The following is a 19,546-nucleotide window of genomic DNA, read 5'->3' as shown; positions in this document are numbered from 1 at the left end:
TAAAAGTCACCCAAAAGGCCACACAGCCAGGTTCTATTGAGGCTCGTTCATATATCTAAACCAAATATTCAATGGCTCCTGCTTCTCCCTGGCAACAAGGCATTGTCCTTCTGGTGAGGAGACTGACTTGTCTCTCGTACCTGCAGGACATTGTGTCCACCCACATCTTCCGAATCCCTTCTTTAGGAGCTGAACAAGCTGCACCTGTGAACAGGACTGACACCATTGCTGCCTGAGCAGGCTGCAAACACAACCATGTGGCTCTACTTTCAGTGGCAGAAGGTCTGTGGGCTGGGGTATTCAGAGTAAAGGCTGAGGTGAAAGAGGAACCCACCTGTCCCCAGGGGTGCAAGAGACCCAGAAACAGAAAGGTGTCCTCAGTCATGGAAGATCTGTACTGTTGCTGTTGTTGGTTTTTGTTTTTGTTGTTGTTGTTGTTGTTGTTTTTTGTGGGGTTTTTTTTTGTGTGTGTGTGTACACCAGAGTTTTGATTGTGCAGCAAGGTTTTCCTCAATGTTGTAAGGAAACCATCCTTTAAAAGGTTTGTGCTGCCTAATTTTGTGTTGGCTGTGACTGACACGTTCAACAGAAACAGCTCTGAGGAGAAAAGACTTATTGGGGCTCATGTTTTCAGAGGCTCTCTGTTCCTTATGGAGAGGAAGGCATGGTGGAGTTCACAGTGGTGAGAACAAATGTCTCACATGACATGGACTGTGAAGCAGAGAAAGCTGGCTGGACCCAGGACCAGGCCTAACTAAAAGCCACCCAGGCCTCCCTTCTTACTGGCTTACATGGTCTTGAACATAGTACCACTGATCAAAACACTAGCAAGGTTCTAAGATAAAGGAACTTCCTCTAGCATTTGCTCTAGGGAGGAAGGGGTTTAATGCTTCCCTGCAGGTGTAGACGGCGCTAGACCTGACCGTTTCTTAGACTCATCATTAATTCATCAAACATGTCGAACAGCCAGTGATCGACAGGTGCGTCGAGAAGCAAGAGTGGATCCTTAACACGCTGCTTGGGAGGACATCAGCCTGTGTGTGTTCATGGTCCAATGTCTGCTCACAGACAACCTGAGGATGGGCTGCACAGGTTGGGAACCCAGGAGAGGTAGAGTCCAGACCCACTATAGATTGTGTGTGTGTGTGTGTGTGTGTGTGTGTGTGTGTCTGTTTGTCTGCCTGCCATCTCATTCCCTCCCTCTTCCTTTCATTTTCCCCTTGGATCACTCACTCAGGATAGTAATTACTGTATTTCCTTGGCTACTAAAAACAATCTTAAAATCAGCATTTTTCTCCCTGGAGCCAGACACATGCACAAAAATACATTTCAAGTCCAAGAAAACTGTCGTGCAATGTGTTGTGTGCAATCACTTAAGAAAGGCACAAATGTAGTATCCTTCTAGAAACTCAGACCAGAGACTTAGCAACATCATGTTCACAGGGGACAAGCCCCAAACCCAGGGGCAGCTCACCAGCCCTTGGTGAGAAACAGGGCTCACCCATTATAGGCACAACCACAGGATCAGCTCGGGCGGCCAAACCGTGGGCAATAACATCCTACAAGCTTTTCTATTATTGTCGCATTGCTATGGTGCACATCCCCTTAGCATCGATGGAATTTTGAGGGGTGGGTGAATAGTCTTCAGAAGTGAGACCAGAAGAGGCAGAGGGAAAATGAGCAATTCTTCAGAAGCCTTGTGCGTGAGAATGAAGTAGCTAAGGGACATTGAGTTAAGTGCTGGCAAGGGAAATTCGCAGGAGAGTGTTATTTTTTTTTTCCTGTTTCTTGGAAGCAGTATGTCTGCCAAAAGGGCCAGTGTTTAATCGAACTAGCTAGCGTTAGCTCTGAAAACAGAGCACATCCTCCTGTGCTATCCTGAGTCTGGCAGAGCAGGTAAGGCTTCTGTTGCTGCTGCTGCTGCTGGGATGGACAGGGATAAAACAGGAGTTCAACCATACCGTCGCGTTGGAGAAGACGTCTAGGATGGCAGAAATTAATAGGATGGGACTAGGAGAGAAAGGGAGATGGGTCAAGGTACACTCAGCCTTTCATCACTCGCTGTAGATGGATGATTTCCCGGCTGGGCATCCGGGAGCCCGGCTCGCTATAGGGAGACGTCAGTGCTCTCAGGTCCAGGGTGGAAGAACCCCCGGCCCCTCCCGCGCAGGCTTCCTTTATATAAAGTCCGGGGCCTCGTGGAGTCTGCAGCAGTGGCACTCCGAAGCAGCGGCGGCAGAGCTCCTTGGAACCGTCCTCTTGTCGCTGCTCTGCCGCCGCCGGGACAGCGCACCATCAGCCTAGCCTAGAGCTCCGAGGGTTTCCCGTCGGGACGATGCGCGGCTCTGAGCTCCCGCTCTTGCTGTTGGCACTGCTTCTTTGCCAGGCGCCCCGGGGGCCAGCTGCCCCAGTGTCCACAGGAGGAGCAGGCGGAGGCAATGTCCTGGCCAAGATGTACCCGCGTGGCAGCCACTGGGCTGTGGGTAAGTGTCCCGACCATGAGATCCCGGGCTCCTCTCAGAGGGTCTAACTAGCTAAAGGGGAACCTCTCTCCATCTCAGCATTTTGCTTGGGAGTTTGGATTGGCTCCTTTCCTTCTACTGAAACATGTATCTAGCTCTCCCCCAAACTCCATCCCATCTTCTCTTTTTCTGGGAAGCCTGATAGATCCCTTGCCAGTGGCAGAGTGGTCCCCAGATCCCTTACCTCTCCCTTAGCACCTGTGAGCATCCCTCTTCCACCGGCCATCTGAGACATCCAAGCTAGCCCAAAGCTCTCTCCCCCAAACTCCTCAACTTGGCGTGCAGCTCACCTCCCCTCTGTACCACTGCCTCCTAGCCTCGCCCCAATCTGGCATGGGTCTGTTCCCAGATGACTTTGGGGTGTGAGATTCCCCCTAGTGAATTCCGGATCCTAGTTCAGCCCCGGTGGACTGGACTCCTGCTCCTGTGGGCTGAATGGTGCAGAATCACAGGGTGTGGGGACCTGGATGTGGAGACCGGAGTGCATGGCCCCTGCCCCGTCCCTCCGCCCTCCCCCCACCTCCACTTGGGTTCAAGTACTCTCCTGAGTTTCCTCGCCCCTTCAGCTTTTTTTTTTTAAGCAATGCTCCTTCCCTCGGCGTCTGACTCTCACTCCCTGCCCTGCCTTGGCAGATTTTAGGGATCATGCCTGCTCTCCAAGCTTACCTGGGCCCTGCCGCCCAAACCTCAGACATTTGTCCATCTCTGAGATCCACAAAACAATCCTCTATAGTCTCCTCTTTCTGACTTCTGCCAGGAAGTCCTGTTTTCTGGGCACAGGCTTCTGGGCTTGGTTGCAGCCTAGCTGAAGAGGACTGTTGTGCTGTGGGTAGAGGTACGGAGTGAGGCTATGTCTGGTTTTTCTTTTTTCTTTTTTTTTTTTTTTTTGTTTGTTTGTTTTTTCGAGACAGGGTTTCTCTGCATAGCCTTGACTGTCCTGGACTCACTTTGTAGTCCAGGCTGGCCTCGAACTCACAGCGATCCGCCTGCCTCTGCCTCCCGAGTGCTGGGATTAATAGGTCTGGGCTCTGAAGAACACCCACTCTCAGAGCTTTCCTGAAACTTTGAGGCCAGTAGCAGCTAGTGGCTTGGCACTCATCCATCGCTCCCAACATCTCTTGGAGCTCTGGGCATCGCAGCTACCCGCATCACCTCCAGACATTATGCCTTCCCAAGCAAGCACAGCCTCTAAGAAATGCTGAGTCCAAAGTTGCCTGATCTTTGGCCACTGTAGTCAATCATTACTACTTTGTATTTCCTGGGAAACTGGCGCTTTCCCTAAAAAAGCTTGAAGTAAGTGTGTGTGTGTGTGTGTGTGTGTGTGTGTGTGTGTGTGTGTGTGTGGTATTTCCTTAGTAGGATACTTAGAACAATGTGCTGGAAAGGAAATTACTCAACCAAATCTCAGATTCTAGGTACCAAGATGAGGATGTTTTGTTTGGGGAAGGATGAGGCAGGACACTCTGGCTCTGGACTTCCATGTTGTGTGTTGACAGAGAGGTCAGGAGCATGGAGTTGGCATCCTATAGTTTTGGGTGTCTTGCTAACAGTCCCAGGTATGTAAGAACTTGCAGTCTCTGAGGACCACTAGGGTTCTATGAGACTGGACAAGGAATGGCGTGCAGGTTGACGCAGGGAAAGCAGAGAAAAGGTGCCGAAGAGCCCAGAGTTAGAGCTGGTTATTATTTTTAATTTTTTTTTCCTAAACAGGATCTCTCTGTGTAGCCTTGGCTGTCCTGGACTCACTTTGTAGACCAGGATGGCCTCGAATTCACAGCGATCCTCTTGCCTCTGTCTCCTTGAGTGCTGGGATTTACAGATGTGTGCTACCAGGCCAGGCCAGAGCTGGTTATTCTTAAAAAAGGGATTCTCAGAGCCTAGATTAAAAGGCTATTGTCTGACCCAGCCACCAATCAGTGGGCGGGGAGTGAGAATTGATACTCCCAACTCCATTACTTTTCTCTCCTCTCTATATCCACAGAAGAAGAGCTCATGATCTCTCTGTCCGTGAACCCTTGAAGACTAAAAGCACAGCAGAGGTGGCTAGGAGTCTAGTGTCGTATCTCTGGTGCCATCCAAGCTGAAGCTGACCCACCGTAGAGGACACACATGTCCTGGGTTATTCAGGGTACTTCCCTAAGTTGCCCTTCATAGTAGTACCACAGACATCATGTAAATTTTTATTCTCAAATGCACCCTCCTTAATTTTTTTTTCACTGTGGGGGATGGAATGCAGGGCTTATACAGGTAACCAAGCCCTCTATATTGAGCTACAATCCCAGCTCTCACTACATTTATATTTACACACACACACACACACACACACACACACACACACACACACACACGTCTGCCTAAGGTGCCCAGCTTGCCCTCCACCTTGCTAAAAAAGCCCAATGTTTGAAAAAAAAAAGTTCAAGTGTGTTTTGGATAGGCACTGTTGGAAGAAGTACATCAACAAGGATGATCGATGTGAGATTTAATTTTAGCTTTAAAGTAGCATACAACCAACGTCCATTCGCTCCAGTTCCCAGAGACGCACAGCTCAAGGTTGTTTTCGTTCTGTTTTGTTTGAATTTTGATGATGCTAGGACTGAACCCATGCTAGCAAATGCTCTATCGCTGAGCTATGCCACCCATACTTGCCTTTTGTGTGTGTGTGTGTGTGTGTGTGTGTGTGTGTGTGTGTGAGACAGGGTCTCATGATGTAGCCCAGGCTAGCCTTGAGTTTGTGGTCCTCCTGACGCAGTTTTTGTAGTGCTGGGATTACAGGCACTAAGCATCGTGCCGGCTTAGTTACACCCCAGGACTAAACCTGTATTATCGTCAGTATAGCTCTCTCTCAGCGAGGCACTTCTTCTGGCTAAGAGAAGCAATGGGAACCGAATCAGTAGCCTGAAAACTACCCACACTTCTCCTGTCGGGTGTCGTGCTCATGGGAATAGTGTGTGTGTGTGTGTGTGTGTGTGTGTGTGTGTGTGATGGAAATAGAAGCCAATACAAAAGCTGGTGGCTATTCTCTGTGCTCCCCCAAAATGCTCATAGTTGTGGCTCGCACTTTGTTATGGAGCAGGACTTGGAAATCCACATTGGGAAGTACCACTGGATGCAGAGCGGATTGGCATTCGTTACAGGGCTACATCAAAGACCGAAACAAAAACTAGCTTTTCCATATCTCTCTCTCTCTCTCTCTCTCTCTCTCTCTCTCTCTCTCTCTCTCTCTCTCTCTCTGTGTGTGTGTGTGTGTGTGTGTGTGTGTGTGTGTGTGTGTGTGCGTTTGTTGTGCTTTGGGGGTGTGTGTTCATGTTTGCCTGTGTGTGTAGGGGGAGTGGAGTGTCTAGGCTTATCCTTGATCGATCTTTCACTTTATTCATTGAGCCAGGGTCTCTCAATTAGATCCAGAGCTTGCAGATGTGGCTAGACTAGCTAGGCAGCTTGCTTCCATCTCCCGAAGCTGGAATTGTTGGCAGGCTACTAGGCCCACTCCTCATTTACATGCCCTCTGAGGATCTGAACTCTGGTCCTTATACTTGCATTGGCAAGTGGCTTAACCACTGAGCCATCTCCTCTGTCCCATAAATACTATTTCTTGGAAGTACACATTATTTATAGCTTAGTAGATATTTTCTCAAGTTAGGGTAGTTTTCTCGTTTCAACTTTGAAGAAATTAATTTACAGTTCAAACCTGCCCTTTGGTGGTATATCATAAAATTTAAAGGCACAAGGTTTTTTTCATTAAGAGCAAAGGCTTATTATTTTTTAAATGCTTGTCTTTTCCCTTCCCTAAAATCTCCATTATTCTAATATGAATGTGTGACAGATGACAGGAGATGAAATGGAAGTGGTTATCTTGTCCTTGTTGCCATGGAGATGATCATTTGGTCGACAGTAGCGAGCTCAAAAATGAAATAGGACCCAGGGAATGTGTATTTCCCTGGGATGTCATAGATGGCGCACTTCCTGAGCTCGTGTGTGTGTGTGTGTGTGTGTGTGTGTGTGTGTGTGTGTGTGTGTGTGAAGAAGTGGGCAGCTGAACAGCACACCGCCAGCGGGTAAGTCCTGACAGTCTAGTGTCACAAGGACCTATGTTAGATCAATAATAAGATGGGCAGTGGATCTATTTTGCCTCTAGAGCAAAGTCCACAAATGAACTCCAGCACGGCAAAATGAGGGTCTCCGTAAAGACATCTCCATCACCCCACTGCGTTATTGCCACTGACTCCTTTCTCATTTTCAGCATCCTAACTAGATGACAGGCAACCAGGGATTCTAAGAGTGACAGAGGTAATTACTGTGAGCATCAGGGTTCCAATGCCTTCCTCTAGTCACCGTGATTCAATTTCCTCTATGTAACTAAAGCTGACAACACATCAGCTTTGTGGGAAGTTGTGCCTCATAATCACCACGAGGGCCAAATACATGGCAATTTGGTAGACAGCTGGACACCAGGTTGACCCAGCTGGTAATTGAAACAATGTAAGACTCTAATTGTTCATTTGGGACAGGTGTCCTTAACAAGGTCTTTAAATAGTGTGAAGTCCCCTTCTAAGACTTAGCAAGCTAATTCAAAGTCTCACTTGAAGACTGCCTAATCTTAACAATTAATTTCCCAAGTCACGTGATATCTGAGCCACTGGTATAAGGTCCTTGCTCCTGTTTAGAACATTAGCTGTTTGTAAATCATATATATATATTTAATCTCCAGATCCCAGGATGATGCTATGTTGCCTTAAAACCTTGGGAACTTACAAGAGACTCCCAACAGTATAACATAGTGGAAACACAGGCCACATACATAAACACACACATACACCACATACACACCTCACAACACACATATAACACACACATACACACAACACACACAAACATACACCACATAGACAACACACACACAGGCACACTGTTTAAGAAAAAAGAAAAAGGATACATATCTAGTGTTGGTCACCCACTTCTTATAATATCCCTGTTTTTAGTACACTGGCCTCCTCCATAGGGTTAAGTAATTAATCAATGTATAAGGCAGGCACACGTGCCTACAACTAAGAGCTTCTCAGAGACTCAAAAGAAACCCCATATCAACGTGGCTGCTGAATATCAGCCAGAGTTTGTTTTTCAGCTTGTTTTTCATTACACTCTTAACCTGCCATCACTTACTTCTAGGTGAGGTTTTCTAGATTCAATTTCAGCTAAAATTCAGAGAAAGCCTAAATCAAAGATTCCTTTGGTACAATTGTATTGCAGATAAGAGAAAGGCAACATTAAAAAAAAATCATACAAAGAAACACATCAAGACTTTTATTTTCAGCAGAAACTTGAAATTGGTGGTGGGAGACGTTGGGATTTTGCCTTTCAGTTGGACACTCAGAATTGATAGGACTTTATGCTTGGAAGCTTTCTTAGACGTGATTTGCCTTGTCCTGTCCCTTTTATAGTTGATAACACCCAAGCCTTGGGGGCTACAGCACTTGTCTGAGGTCACCCCACTGGTTAGTAGCGAAACCTAGGCTCCCTGAGTCACACACAGATCTGAATTTCCTTCAGCTTCCTACACCTTTTGAATAGACAGTAAAGTCTGTGTGCTATGTACAGACTAACTCCCGATAGTAAAATAATGCTGTTTGTTCTGCATTTGCTGGGGGAGCAGAGTCCACTCTACTGATGAGCATTTCAGTTGCTCCTTCTTTCACTCCCCTCAATTGAAATTGTAACATCCTGGGTTTGTTCTTTTTTTTTTTTAATTTTTAAATTTTTTATAGGACACTTAATGGGGAAAAAGAGCGCAGATGAATTCCCGTCCCTGTACGCAGCTCACGGAGGCGGCCTGAAAGGGCAGCTGGAGGGACACATGCACTGGGAAGAAGCCGCAAGAAATTTGCTGGACCTCCTGGAGGCCTTGGGGGACAGAAGCCGTCAGCCACCTCAGCATCTGCCTCCGGGCAGTCTCCAGTCTACTTGGGATCCTGAGGATGGCAGCTACTTTAGCGATGTTCAAAGTGCAAAGGTGAAACAACTATGCTTCAGATGAGCAGTGGGAGGTATTTAGGGAGGGAGAGTTGGCAGGGGCAGTGGCAGCAGGGGAGGAGCTCATCAGGGGAACCCACATAGCTTATTATGCATATTGGTCACCTTCCTAATTGCCCTACAAAATACCTAAGCAAAAGGAATTGGAGAAAAGATGGCTTTATTGTGGCTCACAGCCTAAAGGTCTGCAGTTCATCACACTGGGGAACATGTGACAGCTGTACAGAGAGATGTATGCTGCTGTTCTACCCACTCACTTCTTTCCCCTCCTCAGCTCGTCCACGCCCCACCCCCACCCCCCGCAGCTCATGGGGTGGATGCCACCCACACTCAGGGTGGGTCTTCCCACCAGTTAAAACTCTTTGGAAAATAGCCTTACAGGCACAGCCAGAGGTGCGCACCCAGAGGTGCGTCCCCCAGGTGATTCCAGTCCCAGACAAGTTGACAATGTAGATTTACCATAGGGCGAAGGTTGCTACACTAAGCCAACACCCATGTGTTTGCTGAGCAAAGCACTATTCAATTTCCATGCTGTCTTTTCCTTTGATATAATAGGTTTTTTCCCCTTAGAAGAAAAAGCTAAGTTCCAAAGTTCAGTTTATGCTCAGTATCAGTAATTATGCTCAACTGAAGCAGTGACGTGATCTTTGTGAGAATTTTTGTTTATTTGTAGCCCAGGCTTGCTTCTAACTGGAGAGTGTCCTGCCTCAGCCTCCCCAGTACTTAGGATTACAGGCATATGCCACTATGTCTGATGTCTTACCAAGATATTTTGATAGTGAGCCTATAGACAATATTTGAGTAAATTCTTGTGGGCTTACAGGTATGTTAATTTTTGATATGCACAAGATGTAGAAAGGTCCTATTTGTAGACCTTTCCCCCTGCCCCCAACCCAGAGGAAATAATTCTTGTTTATATACAAAGTTGCATTTTTTTCTATTTATTCCAAGATTGAATAATTCAAGTTGCACTATACTATTCAAAACTCAGTGAGGATATCCGAAGCCAATCGACGTATTGGTCTGTAATAATACCAAAGTGGTCATGTTCGGATACAAAGATAGGAAATACGCGAGACTGGATTTTATGGGAAGCAAGGCAGCTGAAAATGAGGTGGTTATTGGTAATTAAAAAAAAACACGTACAGGAGAAGATAAAAGTAAATAATAATCACAGGGCACAGGCATCTTTTCTATTTTCTGGGCACCTTGGGTTCTTTCTGTTGGTCTGCCATGCCCTCCCACGGTGGACAGAAGCCTTTGAAACCATGAGCCAAAGCCAGCAGCTCCTTTCTTAAAAATAGTAATGTGCAGCTGTAGAGACAGCCCAGTGACTGAGGGTACACCCTGCTCTTGCAGAGAACCTGAGTTCTAGGCACCCACAACCGGCAGCTTACAATCACCTATAACTCAACTCTAGGGCATGTCCTCTGAGGTCTGCACTCCAAACGCATACAATGTAATCTAACTACTAGGATAAGTAATTGACCTCACATGACACACGGTCTGTCAGGAGGGAGAGTCTGCTACCCTATTTGCTTATTATTTGATGCTGGATATGAGCCCAGTGCCGCGAACATGCTAAGAGTATGTGCCACTACTCAGCATAGCCCCCGCCTCTGCATTTTGAGGGTGAGGAAACTGAATCACACCATTTGTCATCGACGATACCAGAGCAATAGCCTAGGTTCCATCTGCCTAGGACAGTATTGCCCTTCAGGTCCTCTTCCAGGAAATGGTACCCACTCATCTTAGTACATAGGATGCAGGATGGAGAAGGTGGCCTTGCTTTGCTCTGTTCCTGGAAATGGGTATACTGCTTGTCATCCACAGAGCTCAGAGACTTCCCTGCTTCATTCTTTCACGGTAGCTAGCTCCTTGATGCCCCTTTCCAGAGGTCGGGGCTAGCTTTTTATTTTCTTTCAGAAAAAAATATTTATTTATTAAGTATACAGTGTTCTGTCTGCAAGTACATGTGCACATCAGAAGAGGGCACCAGATCTCATTATAGATGGTTATGAGCTACCATGTGGTTACTGGGAATTGAACTCAGGACCTTTGGAAGAACAGCCAGTGCTCTTAACCTCTGAGCCATCTCTCCAGGCCCCCTCCCTTTTTTAATTATTTTATTTTATTTATTTTTTTAGGGATGCTTTCTGTTTCACTTCCCTTGTATCTGCTGGGGATTTTTTATGTTAAATGCAAAGTGAAATCTCATCTGTTGCATAAGACACCTGGAGAGATCCCCTAGTAGCTTTTATTTAGAAAAAAAAAAAAGCCTAAATCAAATTGACCAATAAAGAGGTCAGTACCAATGCTACTCAAAGCTCTGGGTCAATCTCTTGTAACCAGATTACAGGTATTAGCTTCTTTTTTTGTCAAAGGCCTACTTGCTCTGGGGTTCTGTGACCTTGTAATTGACTTCTCAGCCCCTAACTGGCCATGCTTGGTCAAATGCTTTCTGGGAGTGGTGTTTAATGACTGCGCAGTTCTCATTCATTTGAAGAATACAAAAAACAAAAAAAAAACAAAACTCTACCCTAGTACCCTCAGAGATAAGGTTCTACAAGCATCAAAATTCACTTGTTCTTGTAGCTCATTCATAAAAGACTCTGGACACATACAACTGTGTTATTCAACTCCGCTGCTCAATTTTCTTTAAAAATTTAAAGAAATTTATGTCTTAGGTGTTTTGCCTGCCTATATGCTTGTACATCACATGTATGCCTGGTGGGTCAGAGAGGGTGTCAGATCCCTTGGAACTGGAGTTACAGATGGTTGTGAGCCTCTATGTGTAGGTGCTGGGACTCAAACCCTTGTCCTCCAGAGGAGGAGTCAGTGCCCTTAACCGCTGAGCCACCTCTCCGCCTCCCCCCTCCCCCCCTCCGTGCTTCCTCTTCCTAGGCAAACAGCAGTGTCCAGCTGGACTTGCGTCATCCCCTGAGCTTGGCTCTGCCACCCATTGAGCTCCCTAGACATGCCAGTCCTTCGTCAAGCACCCCTGATGTCCCATAGTCAGCAGAATATTCAAAGCTTTGAGGGATTAGGAAAGAACAGCTCCACAGAGGTGTCCGTGTGGCAGTATTATAGGATGGAACGAGAGGACACTCATGAGAACTGGCTGCTTCAAAATAGACAATACTTCTAACACTATGGAAGGCTTTTTTTTTTTTAATCTAGCCAGGACTTGCTTCTTGACCTATCTTTTTATGCCATGTTTTTCTTTCCCCAAGTTAAAAAGCCCATCACACCGTTCCATTCCACCTCAAGTTGAATAATTAGCTATTGCACACATTGGTCCTATTCTCATGGATACATTTCCCAGAAATGTGAAAAACAAATTTAACTGAGCTTAGTCTTCACAGAGAGCAAAAACAGTTTATTGTTTCTCTCGCTTTGGACAATATTGCCTCAACGAGAACATGTCGTTGTGAAACCTGAAACCATCTTATAATTGTCGTATTCGCAAAAGAAAGAGCGCCTGGAGAACTGGCCTATTAGAAATCCATATGTCTCCCAGTGTCAGAGACAAGTTTAATCATCTAGCCGAGCGCCCCCGGAACTAGCTGCAGGAGCTCTCAGAGGCTTGGAGGGCTCTGCTTAAAATTACAAACTCTCCACGCATGCTCCCTTCTCTCACCGCGGCCATAAAACAATAAGTCCTGTTGCTAACGCACCCAGAGCTGTAGTTAGAAACTAAGCATTTCTTATGTTTTGATGGCAAAGATATTTACTTAATTCAGAGTTGTGTGGGAATGTGTACTAACTGTAGGCTACTGGATCATAGCAGACAGGCCCTCCTAGAGCTCTGCTAGCAAGAGTGGCCAGGCAGGCTCAAGTTAATGTTTGTTTTTCTCCTTTCTTTTCTTTCTTTCTTTCTTTCTTCTTTCATTCTTCCCTTCTTTCTCTTTTTGAGTCTTGTTGTGCAATCCAGGCAGTCCTGTACTGGTGATTTTCTGCATCAGCCTCCCATGTAGCTGAGAACACGGACATGCACCACCATGCCCAGCTTTTGTCTTCATTTCAAAGGGACCCTTCTTATCACTTGATTAAATCAGTATAAGGCATAGGAAGTGGTTTTTTTTTTCCTTAGTGTTTGAATTTTTCCTGTGAGGGCTAGCTTTAATTGTCAACTTGATACAACCTAGGATCACCTGGAAACAGTATCCCAATGAGGTATTGTCTACATTGGGTTGGCCTGTGGGCATGCCTTTGAGGGATTGTATTGACTGGGTTCATAGACAAGAGAAGACCCGGGCCACTGTGGGTGCCAGCAATTTCTTAGGAGGGAGTTCCTGAACTCTACCAGAGTGAAGACACCGTTAGTAGTGTAAGGGCTTTGCTGTCTTCCATAGGGCGGGTCTTGGCTTGGGTCAGGCATTGGTTGGACCTTCCCTCAATCTCTACTCTAGCTGCTCTGTCTTTGTCCTTGCATGTCTTGCAGACAGGGTGAGTTTTGGATCAAAGATTTTGTGGGTTGGTAGGTGTTCTGCTCCTTACATTAGGAATCGTGTGTAGTTAGAGGGTGTCCCCTTCAGTCTCCGTGACCCCTGCTGGTAGTAGTCTCAGCTATAGCTTCCTTCATATCCTCCCAGAGGCCTATTCTGACTCGTCACAGAGATGCCCCCCACCCACAGTTTCTCTTTTCTCTGCAGGCCTTTTGTCTTCCCCCAACCCCCCCCTCCCCTCTCCCCAGGCCTGATGATCTCCACCCTTATTTCTCTCTGTGCGCCCTCTCCTACCTGTTCCCTCTCTTCAACCGTTACCTCTGCCTGTTTCGTTTTCCCTTCTGAGTGGGATTTAAGTATCCCTTCCCTTTGGTCCTCCTTGTTACTTACCCTCTTTGCATCTGTGCATTGTAGTATGTTTATCTTGTATTTAATGGCTAAAATCTGCTTACTCTGCTATGCTTGCGGAAAGGAGATATCAGAGCTGTCCTCTGAGAGGCCCCACCCAGCATCAGTTCAAAACAGATGCTGAGCCTCACTGCCAAACACTGGGCGAAGCATAGGGAGTCTAGTAAAAAAAGTGTGTGGGGGGGGGCGGGGGGGAAATAAAAGGACCTAGAGGTGACGAGATCTCCAGAAGAAGACCAACAGAGCAAACTAACCAGGGCCCAGAGGACCATGCATGGACTGGACCTAAGTCCTCTACATAGAAGTAGCCAATGGACAGCTCAGGCTACATGTAGGTCCACTAGTAAGGGGACTAGGAGCTGTTTCCGACATGGACTCTGTCATCTGCTTTTTGGTCACTTCCCCCTGACTGGACTGCCTTGCCAGGCCACAGGAGGAGGGTGGACTCAGTCCTGATGTGACTTGATGAGCTGGGGTGGGTAGGTAGGGGGGCTCCCCTTTTCCCAGGAATAGGGGAGGGGGATGGCAGAGAAAGGGGACTGGGAGGAGAGGAGGGAGGGGGCCACAACCAGGATGTAAAGTAAAATTAATAATAATAATAATAATAATAATAATAATAATAATAATAATAATGGAGCAGAGAAATCAAGCTGAACACAGCAAGCAGACATTTGTTTCTTTGCTCTCAGCTGTGGGTGTGATGTGACTAGCTGAGTTCCTACCTTGACTTCCTCCCTATCATGAACTATAACCATGTCCAGCCACTTGTCTTATGCAGCCCAAGCCCACTTCCCCGGGCTTGCATTGCCAACAGTGAGCTGAACCCTCCTCCCATGGGCATTAGCCATCATGGAAGCAGCCTCCTCCACGTGCCCACAGGTCATGCTGATGGAGGCAACCTCCTCAGCTGAGGTTTCCTCTCCCCAGGTATGTCAGCTTCACGACCAAGATTAGCCATCATCCTTGGGATGCCTCATCATTGGAACGGAAACTAAACTAGAGCAGTTCCCAGGGGAGTCTCATATAGAGAGCAACATAGATCAAGAACGACTGATAACCCTCCAATGACCCCGACAGGCTCTGTGCAGGAAGAGTGAGACCACCGCAGCTTCTGTCTGCTGCTGGACCTCATCCTCAGCTCACTCAGCTTTCTTCTCCCCCTTCCCTTCCTACTTGGCTTTTTCTTCCTTGCAACATTTTGAGGTCGTAGGATGGGGTGGAGGCCCTCCTCATGATCCTCCGCTGGCTCCTTTTATGGCTAGTGGGGCTTTTGGCAGGAGAGCCGGTGAAATCTAAAGGCTGGTAGTCACGTGGCTGCAGCCTTGGTTCTGAGACAGGAAGGCAAAGGTAATTGGCTTGTGTGGGAATCCATCCCCAGCCCAGGGCTCATTAGCATCCGCTGCACACAGCTGAGCTGCAGAGTAGGTACCATTGCCTAAGAATAGCAACCCTTCCCTTATTAGGGAAGTGACCAGTCTGGAAGCAGGGGAGCGAAATTGCCAGAGATTCTTGGGGATAGTAATAAACTCTTGTCTGGGTTAAAAATAATAAGATCTGGTTTCTTGTCTCTTTGGGTAAAGTTGCTGAAAGAGAATAAAGTTTTTTGTTGTTTTTTTTAAAAAACTGTAACTGCTTTTCCTTTATTCTCAGTGAAATTGAGCAGAAGCCACAGGAAGCAAAAGACAGTACATTTAGAATTTGGGTAGAGACCCAGATGAACACCTCTTCTCCAGTTGCCCACACTGCTATCATTTCCTGCTTTGCAGTGTAGGATTAAAAAAAAAAAAAGAGCTTTGATTGGCTCAGCACAGAGGAGGTGGGAGGGGAGAGAGCACTGCAGAGTCCCCTCACATCCTTCCCGAGCTTGGTATAATAATAAATAAGACCTTCAACTCCCAACAATGGTTAAAACACACCCAAAGAATTTGACAGGAAGAGAAGCTTAGCAGACATAACCAAGGTGATGGGGCAAAGTTACTTTGTTTCTCAGGAGTATGAATGCTTCTCTAAGCCTGTAAATAGAGCTCCCTTGAGGAACGTGAAGGTAGAACACAGGGCTCCTCGCCAGAGTCAGGGGATTTGGAAGCTGACCCCAGAATTTGTCTTCCTGTCACGTGATGCTGATGGGCTGGTGGGAAAGGGTTTGCTACTACCACTGGCCTTCCCCATCACTCCTATGTGTGTGTAACTATTTCTAATATATTTCTTTAAGTTGGTAGACTCTCTGCTCCAGGTTCTTCGAGGGAAGGAAGGAACCACCAGCTGAAGGGTCAAGGTCAAGGACAGTTTCCGGGGAGCAAAATAAAACCCTTCAGAGACTGCGTTCTGCAAACATCAATTCTACTGGACCATCAGCAAGACTTTCTTTTTGCAATTTACTTAACTATTGTTGTGTCTTTCAACCATGACTAAGCTCATGACTTCCAAGCAGCATCTTCTGTTTTGAACTTGTTTCTGTGAGCGGCCGCCTAGAGCGAGCTTTCCGAGGGACGCTTTTCCCAGCTAGGCTTTTCCGTTGATTGGATTCGGGGCTCCAATCTGCTACCCATTCACAATAAAAGCTTACTTTAATCACGTTGTCCAAAAGGGCAGCTTGTCCTCCTTACTTCGCCTCCAAATGAGAAGATAGAATGGCAGAGCTCAAAAATCACCTTGATAATATACTTTGGTGTTCACTGATTAAGTCAGGGGAAATGACGGCTGGCATCGCCGAGGGCTACTTAAGTGAGTTCTTGTACTGAGTAAAGTCATCAGATGGGCTGGACTGGAGATGGAGGCTGGCCTGCTCCATCATTTGATGAGCTCTATCGCCTCATCTTCAGTCCTTAGTACAGCCACGTGTGTTGCTGACGTGATGATATGTTCCTCAGGATGGTCCTGTGAGCTGAAAATGCTCACTCCTTTACCAGGCAAGGAGACAAAGGATCGCCGACTCGCCATTGTCATGTGGTACGTGGAACTGGATTCCAAACATATGTTTCTGCGTCACTCTATCTTAAACCTCCTTTCAGCATATGTGACAAGCAATACTGTTTGGTTTTTTGTTTTGTTTTGTTTTGTTTTTTTGAGAGGAATAATAGTTCCCCAGGCTACATCCACTCAGCTTCCCCATGAGACAAAAAGAAGAATTCAGGAGATTTCCTGTTTTCGAAGAATGTGGCCTGGCTGTCCACGCATGCTCCCCCAGCCCCATTTTTATCATGACATTTGCACATGAACAGATTTTCAAACTTGTTGCCATATGGCCCAGACTTTCTTCATCTAGGAAAAACCGCATTTGAAATCTTAAAAAGATCCCTCTCGCTCCTGTTTCACCAGAGAAACATTAAAGAGGTGACGCGTTCTAGTATCTTTTAAAACCTTGTTGATTCAAAACTTATCCAAACTGAGAGCTGCTAGAAGCATCTTCTCTGTGTCCTGACTGCTTTAGGGCCCCTCCTCTCTGCCTTTGGGCTCTTGAGGCCTCTTTCTCAAGAACTCAGTCCCAGGGCTGGGGAGAGAGCTCAGTGGGTAAGGATGCATGCTGCATCCTGAGTTTTCCCCATAGCACTGCATAAAGAGCCAGGTGCGGTGGTGCCACCTCCTGTAACCTCATCACTGTGGGAGGCGGGGACAGGAGGATGGCTGCCGGGTTGCTGGCTGTCACTTAGCTCCAGGTTCAGATTCACCCTGTCTCAAGGGAACAAGCAGAGGATGGCAGAGGAGGGAACTGTTTTGGCCTCCAGAGTGCACTCACGCTCATTCACAGTTGCCTCTCTCCCTCAGCTGCTTAAATTACACAAACAAACTTGGCGATGAGTTGTGCTGGCGAAAACCTCATTTTACTAATAAAGGAAGGAAACCATAGAATGCCTCCCCTTCCAACAGGAAGAAGAAACACTCCTGCAGACCCTTATGAGGCAATCTCTTACAGCGGCATTGCAGGCTGGCAAGTAGCTAATGGTTGAGTAACTGTGGTGAGGTTGACGCCTGTTTGCTAAGTCTCCTGGAAGCAGAAGTGCGCACTGTGTAGGCAGTAGTCACTTTTCCTCATGTGTTTGCATATGGAGCTCTGAAAGCCTCTACTAGTGTAGCTCACTCACAAATCAAATCATAACTGAATATGTCTGGTTGGTGAGACCCCGAGTTTGACTGTATCTAGGTGCAAGGGCAGCTGGGAAATGTAGTTTTCAGGCTTCTACTTTGAGAATGTGCTGTTAAAATTTTGGGGTCCCATCAAACGGGGAAAGGTGGAACCAAAGGTCAGCCACACATAACAGGTATCTCTCCCTCTTCCTCTCTCCCAAAAAAGAATTTGCCCACCTGGATTCTTCATTCTCTTAAGCCCAACACCTATTAGTCTCCAACCTGGAGTTCTGGAAAAGTACGATGTGGGGAGGGGGAACACACAGCTGTCTACAGCATACAAGCCAGCTATGTATACAGCATGACGATTGTGTCTAACAGGAGACAATATCAAGAAATCCTCACAAAACAAGATCATCAAGAGGATGCATCTGAGAGAGAGAAAGCAAAAACAGCCTTTAGATTTGTTTTCCTGTGTGTGTGTGTGTGTGTGTGTGTGTGTGTGTGTGTGTGTGTGTGTGCGTGCATGCATGTGCATGCTATAGGATGGATTGCTCTGAGTAATAGGTCAGTTTCCATTTGGATTAGAGCTTCACAGCACTAAGTAGGACTCTCAGGCAGTGCAGTACAATTTGCAACACCAAAACGCCCCTTCTCAGTTCATGCTGGGGCTGCTCCAGCATCACAGAGCATTGTGACCCAGCTTGGACAGACAGGGAGTAATCCATGCAGTGTGCGGGAGCTGCGCTCTTCACTCTGCCAGCTGGGTTGCTCACATGAGGGCCACCGCCATGAGCTCTGGCCAAACGGCCCTCCTTCCCACTCTCACAGTGAGGAGGCTTCTGCCTTGGCTCCAGCTGGTGTCCTCTGGTTAATCCACTTAAATAAGAACCAGTTAAACATCTCCCCACTTCCCCTACAAATATTGTGTGATGTGTGAACTGTTAGAAAGAGGCAGATTATTACTGTTACCATGAGGGACCTGAGAGGCCAATGAAGAGTCAGTCTGAAGGGACCTCTCATAGCCTTCAGAATCAGAATGATAGTAATTCTTCCTGATCCTGTCATCATCACATCATACTTTTTCTGAGTGCTGTCCAGTTGTATGTTTAAATATTAAAAAAAAAACCTTTGCAGATGAAGTTGGGGGAAATGTCTCAGTCAGCTTGCCGTGCAAGCATGAGGTCTCCAGCAGCCGTGTAGGAAGAGTCAGAGGCAGGTGGATCCCTAGAGCTTACTGGACATCCAGCCAGATGAGTGAGCTTCAGACTCACGTGGAAGACCTTGTATCTGAAAAATAATGTACACAGCAATTAAGGAAGAGTTTTGATGTCAATCGCCCTGGTTCCCATGTGCATGCTGACATACATGCACACATGGACATCAACATGTACCCATGCACTGCACACATCATCATCATCCTCTCAGCGCCTTAAATTTTTATTTCATATAAGGGCTCTTGTTTAATGTTTTATGCTATTGATTAACGACTAAAGGCCTTCTCTAGAAATAGGTTGGGTAATTTGCCGGTCAGTTATGCCTTTACAATAGAGATTGTTATAAATGAACGTAACAAAACTAAACCAAACAATGCCTGGGTTTAAAGAGGATACGAGTTGGGGGCGGAAGAGACGGCTCATTGCTTAGGAGCAGTGGCTTTTCTTCCAGAGGACCAGGGCTTGACCCACATTACATCTCACAACTATTTGTAACTCAGGTTATAGGGGATGCAGCGCCCTCTTCTGGTCTTCATACATGCGATGTACAAACATGTATGTAGGCAGAACACCTATACTCATAAAATAAATAAAGTTTAAAAATAATTCTTTACAGGAGGTTTTTTTTTTTTTAAAAAAAAGAGCATGGTGATTTAATTTTCTCTCATGTCACAATAAAATAGAATAGAATAGAATAAAATAAAATAAAATAAAATAAAATAAAATAAAATAAAAGGCAGGCAGTGGGGGCCAGCACAGTGATCCCAGGATTCAGGCTGCTTCGTGCTTTAGTCCCATCATGGCTGCTAGGTCTCTGGTCAACACAACCCACTTTCAAGAAGGGAAATAGAAAAGAGTGGGC

General features: G+C 46.4%; 1 protein-coding gene across 1 annotated transcript; it reads left to right on the top strand.

Moving 5' to 3' along the window:
* The first annotated feature begins 1,690 nt into the window (after positions 1–1,690).
* Positions 1,691–16,012, top strand: GRP (gastrin releasing peptide). The gene is made up of 3 exons (XM_084778633.1): positions 1,691–2,483; positions 8,282–8,526; positions 15,615–16,012. Exons 1-3 carry the CDS (start codon positions 2,336–2,338, stop codon positions 15,666–15,668), a joined length of 447 nt encoding a protein of 148 aa, XP_084634759.1. The 5' UTR covers positions 1,691–2,335; the 3' UTR covers positions 15,669–16,012.
* The last annotated feature ends 3,534 nt before the right edge of the window (positions 16,013–19,546 follow it).

The sequence above is a fragment of the Acomys minous genome (genome assembly GCF_964271855.1).
Source record: "Acomys minous genome assembly, chromosome: 4".
NCBI classification, from domain to species: Eukaryota; Metazoa; Chordata; class Mammalia; order Rodentia; family Muridae; genus Acomys; species Acomys minous.
The sequence above is the reverse complement of the archived record's forward strand: the minus strand, read 5'-3'. Positions and strand labels throughout refer to the sequence as shown.

What these genes read in the sequence shown, in the direction of transcription:
- GRP (XM_084778633.1), top strand. Translation starts at nt 2,336, where the DNA reads ATGCGCGGCTCTGAGCTCCCGCTCTTGCTGTTGGCACTGCTTCTTTGC. An exon ending in TGGCAGCCACTGGGCTGTGG is followed by an intron (nt 2,484 to 8,281) that starts GTAAGTGTCCCG and finishes AATTTTTTATAG; the next exon opens with GACACTTAATGGGGAAAAAG. An exon ending in GCGATGTTCAAAGTGCAAAG is followed by an intron (nt 8,527 to 15,614) that starts GTGAAACAACTA and finishes TATTTCTTTAAG; the next exon opens with TTGGTAGACTCTCTGCTCCA.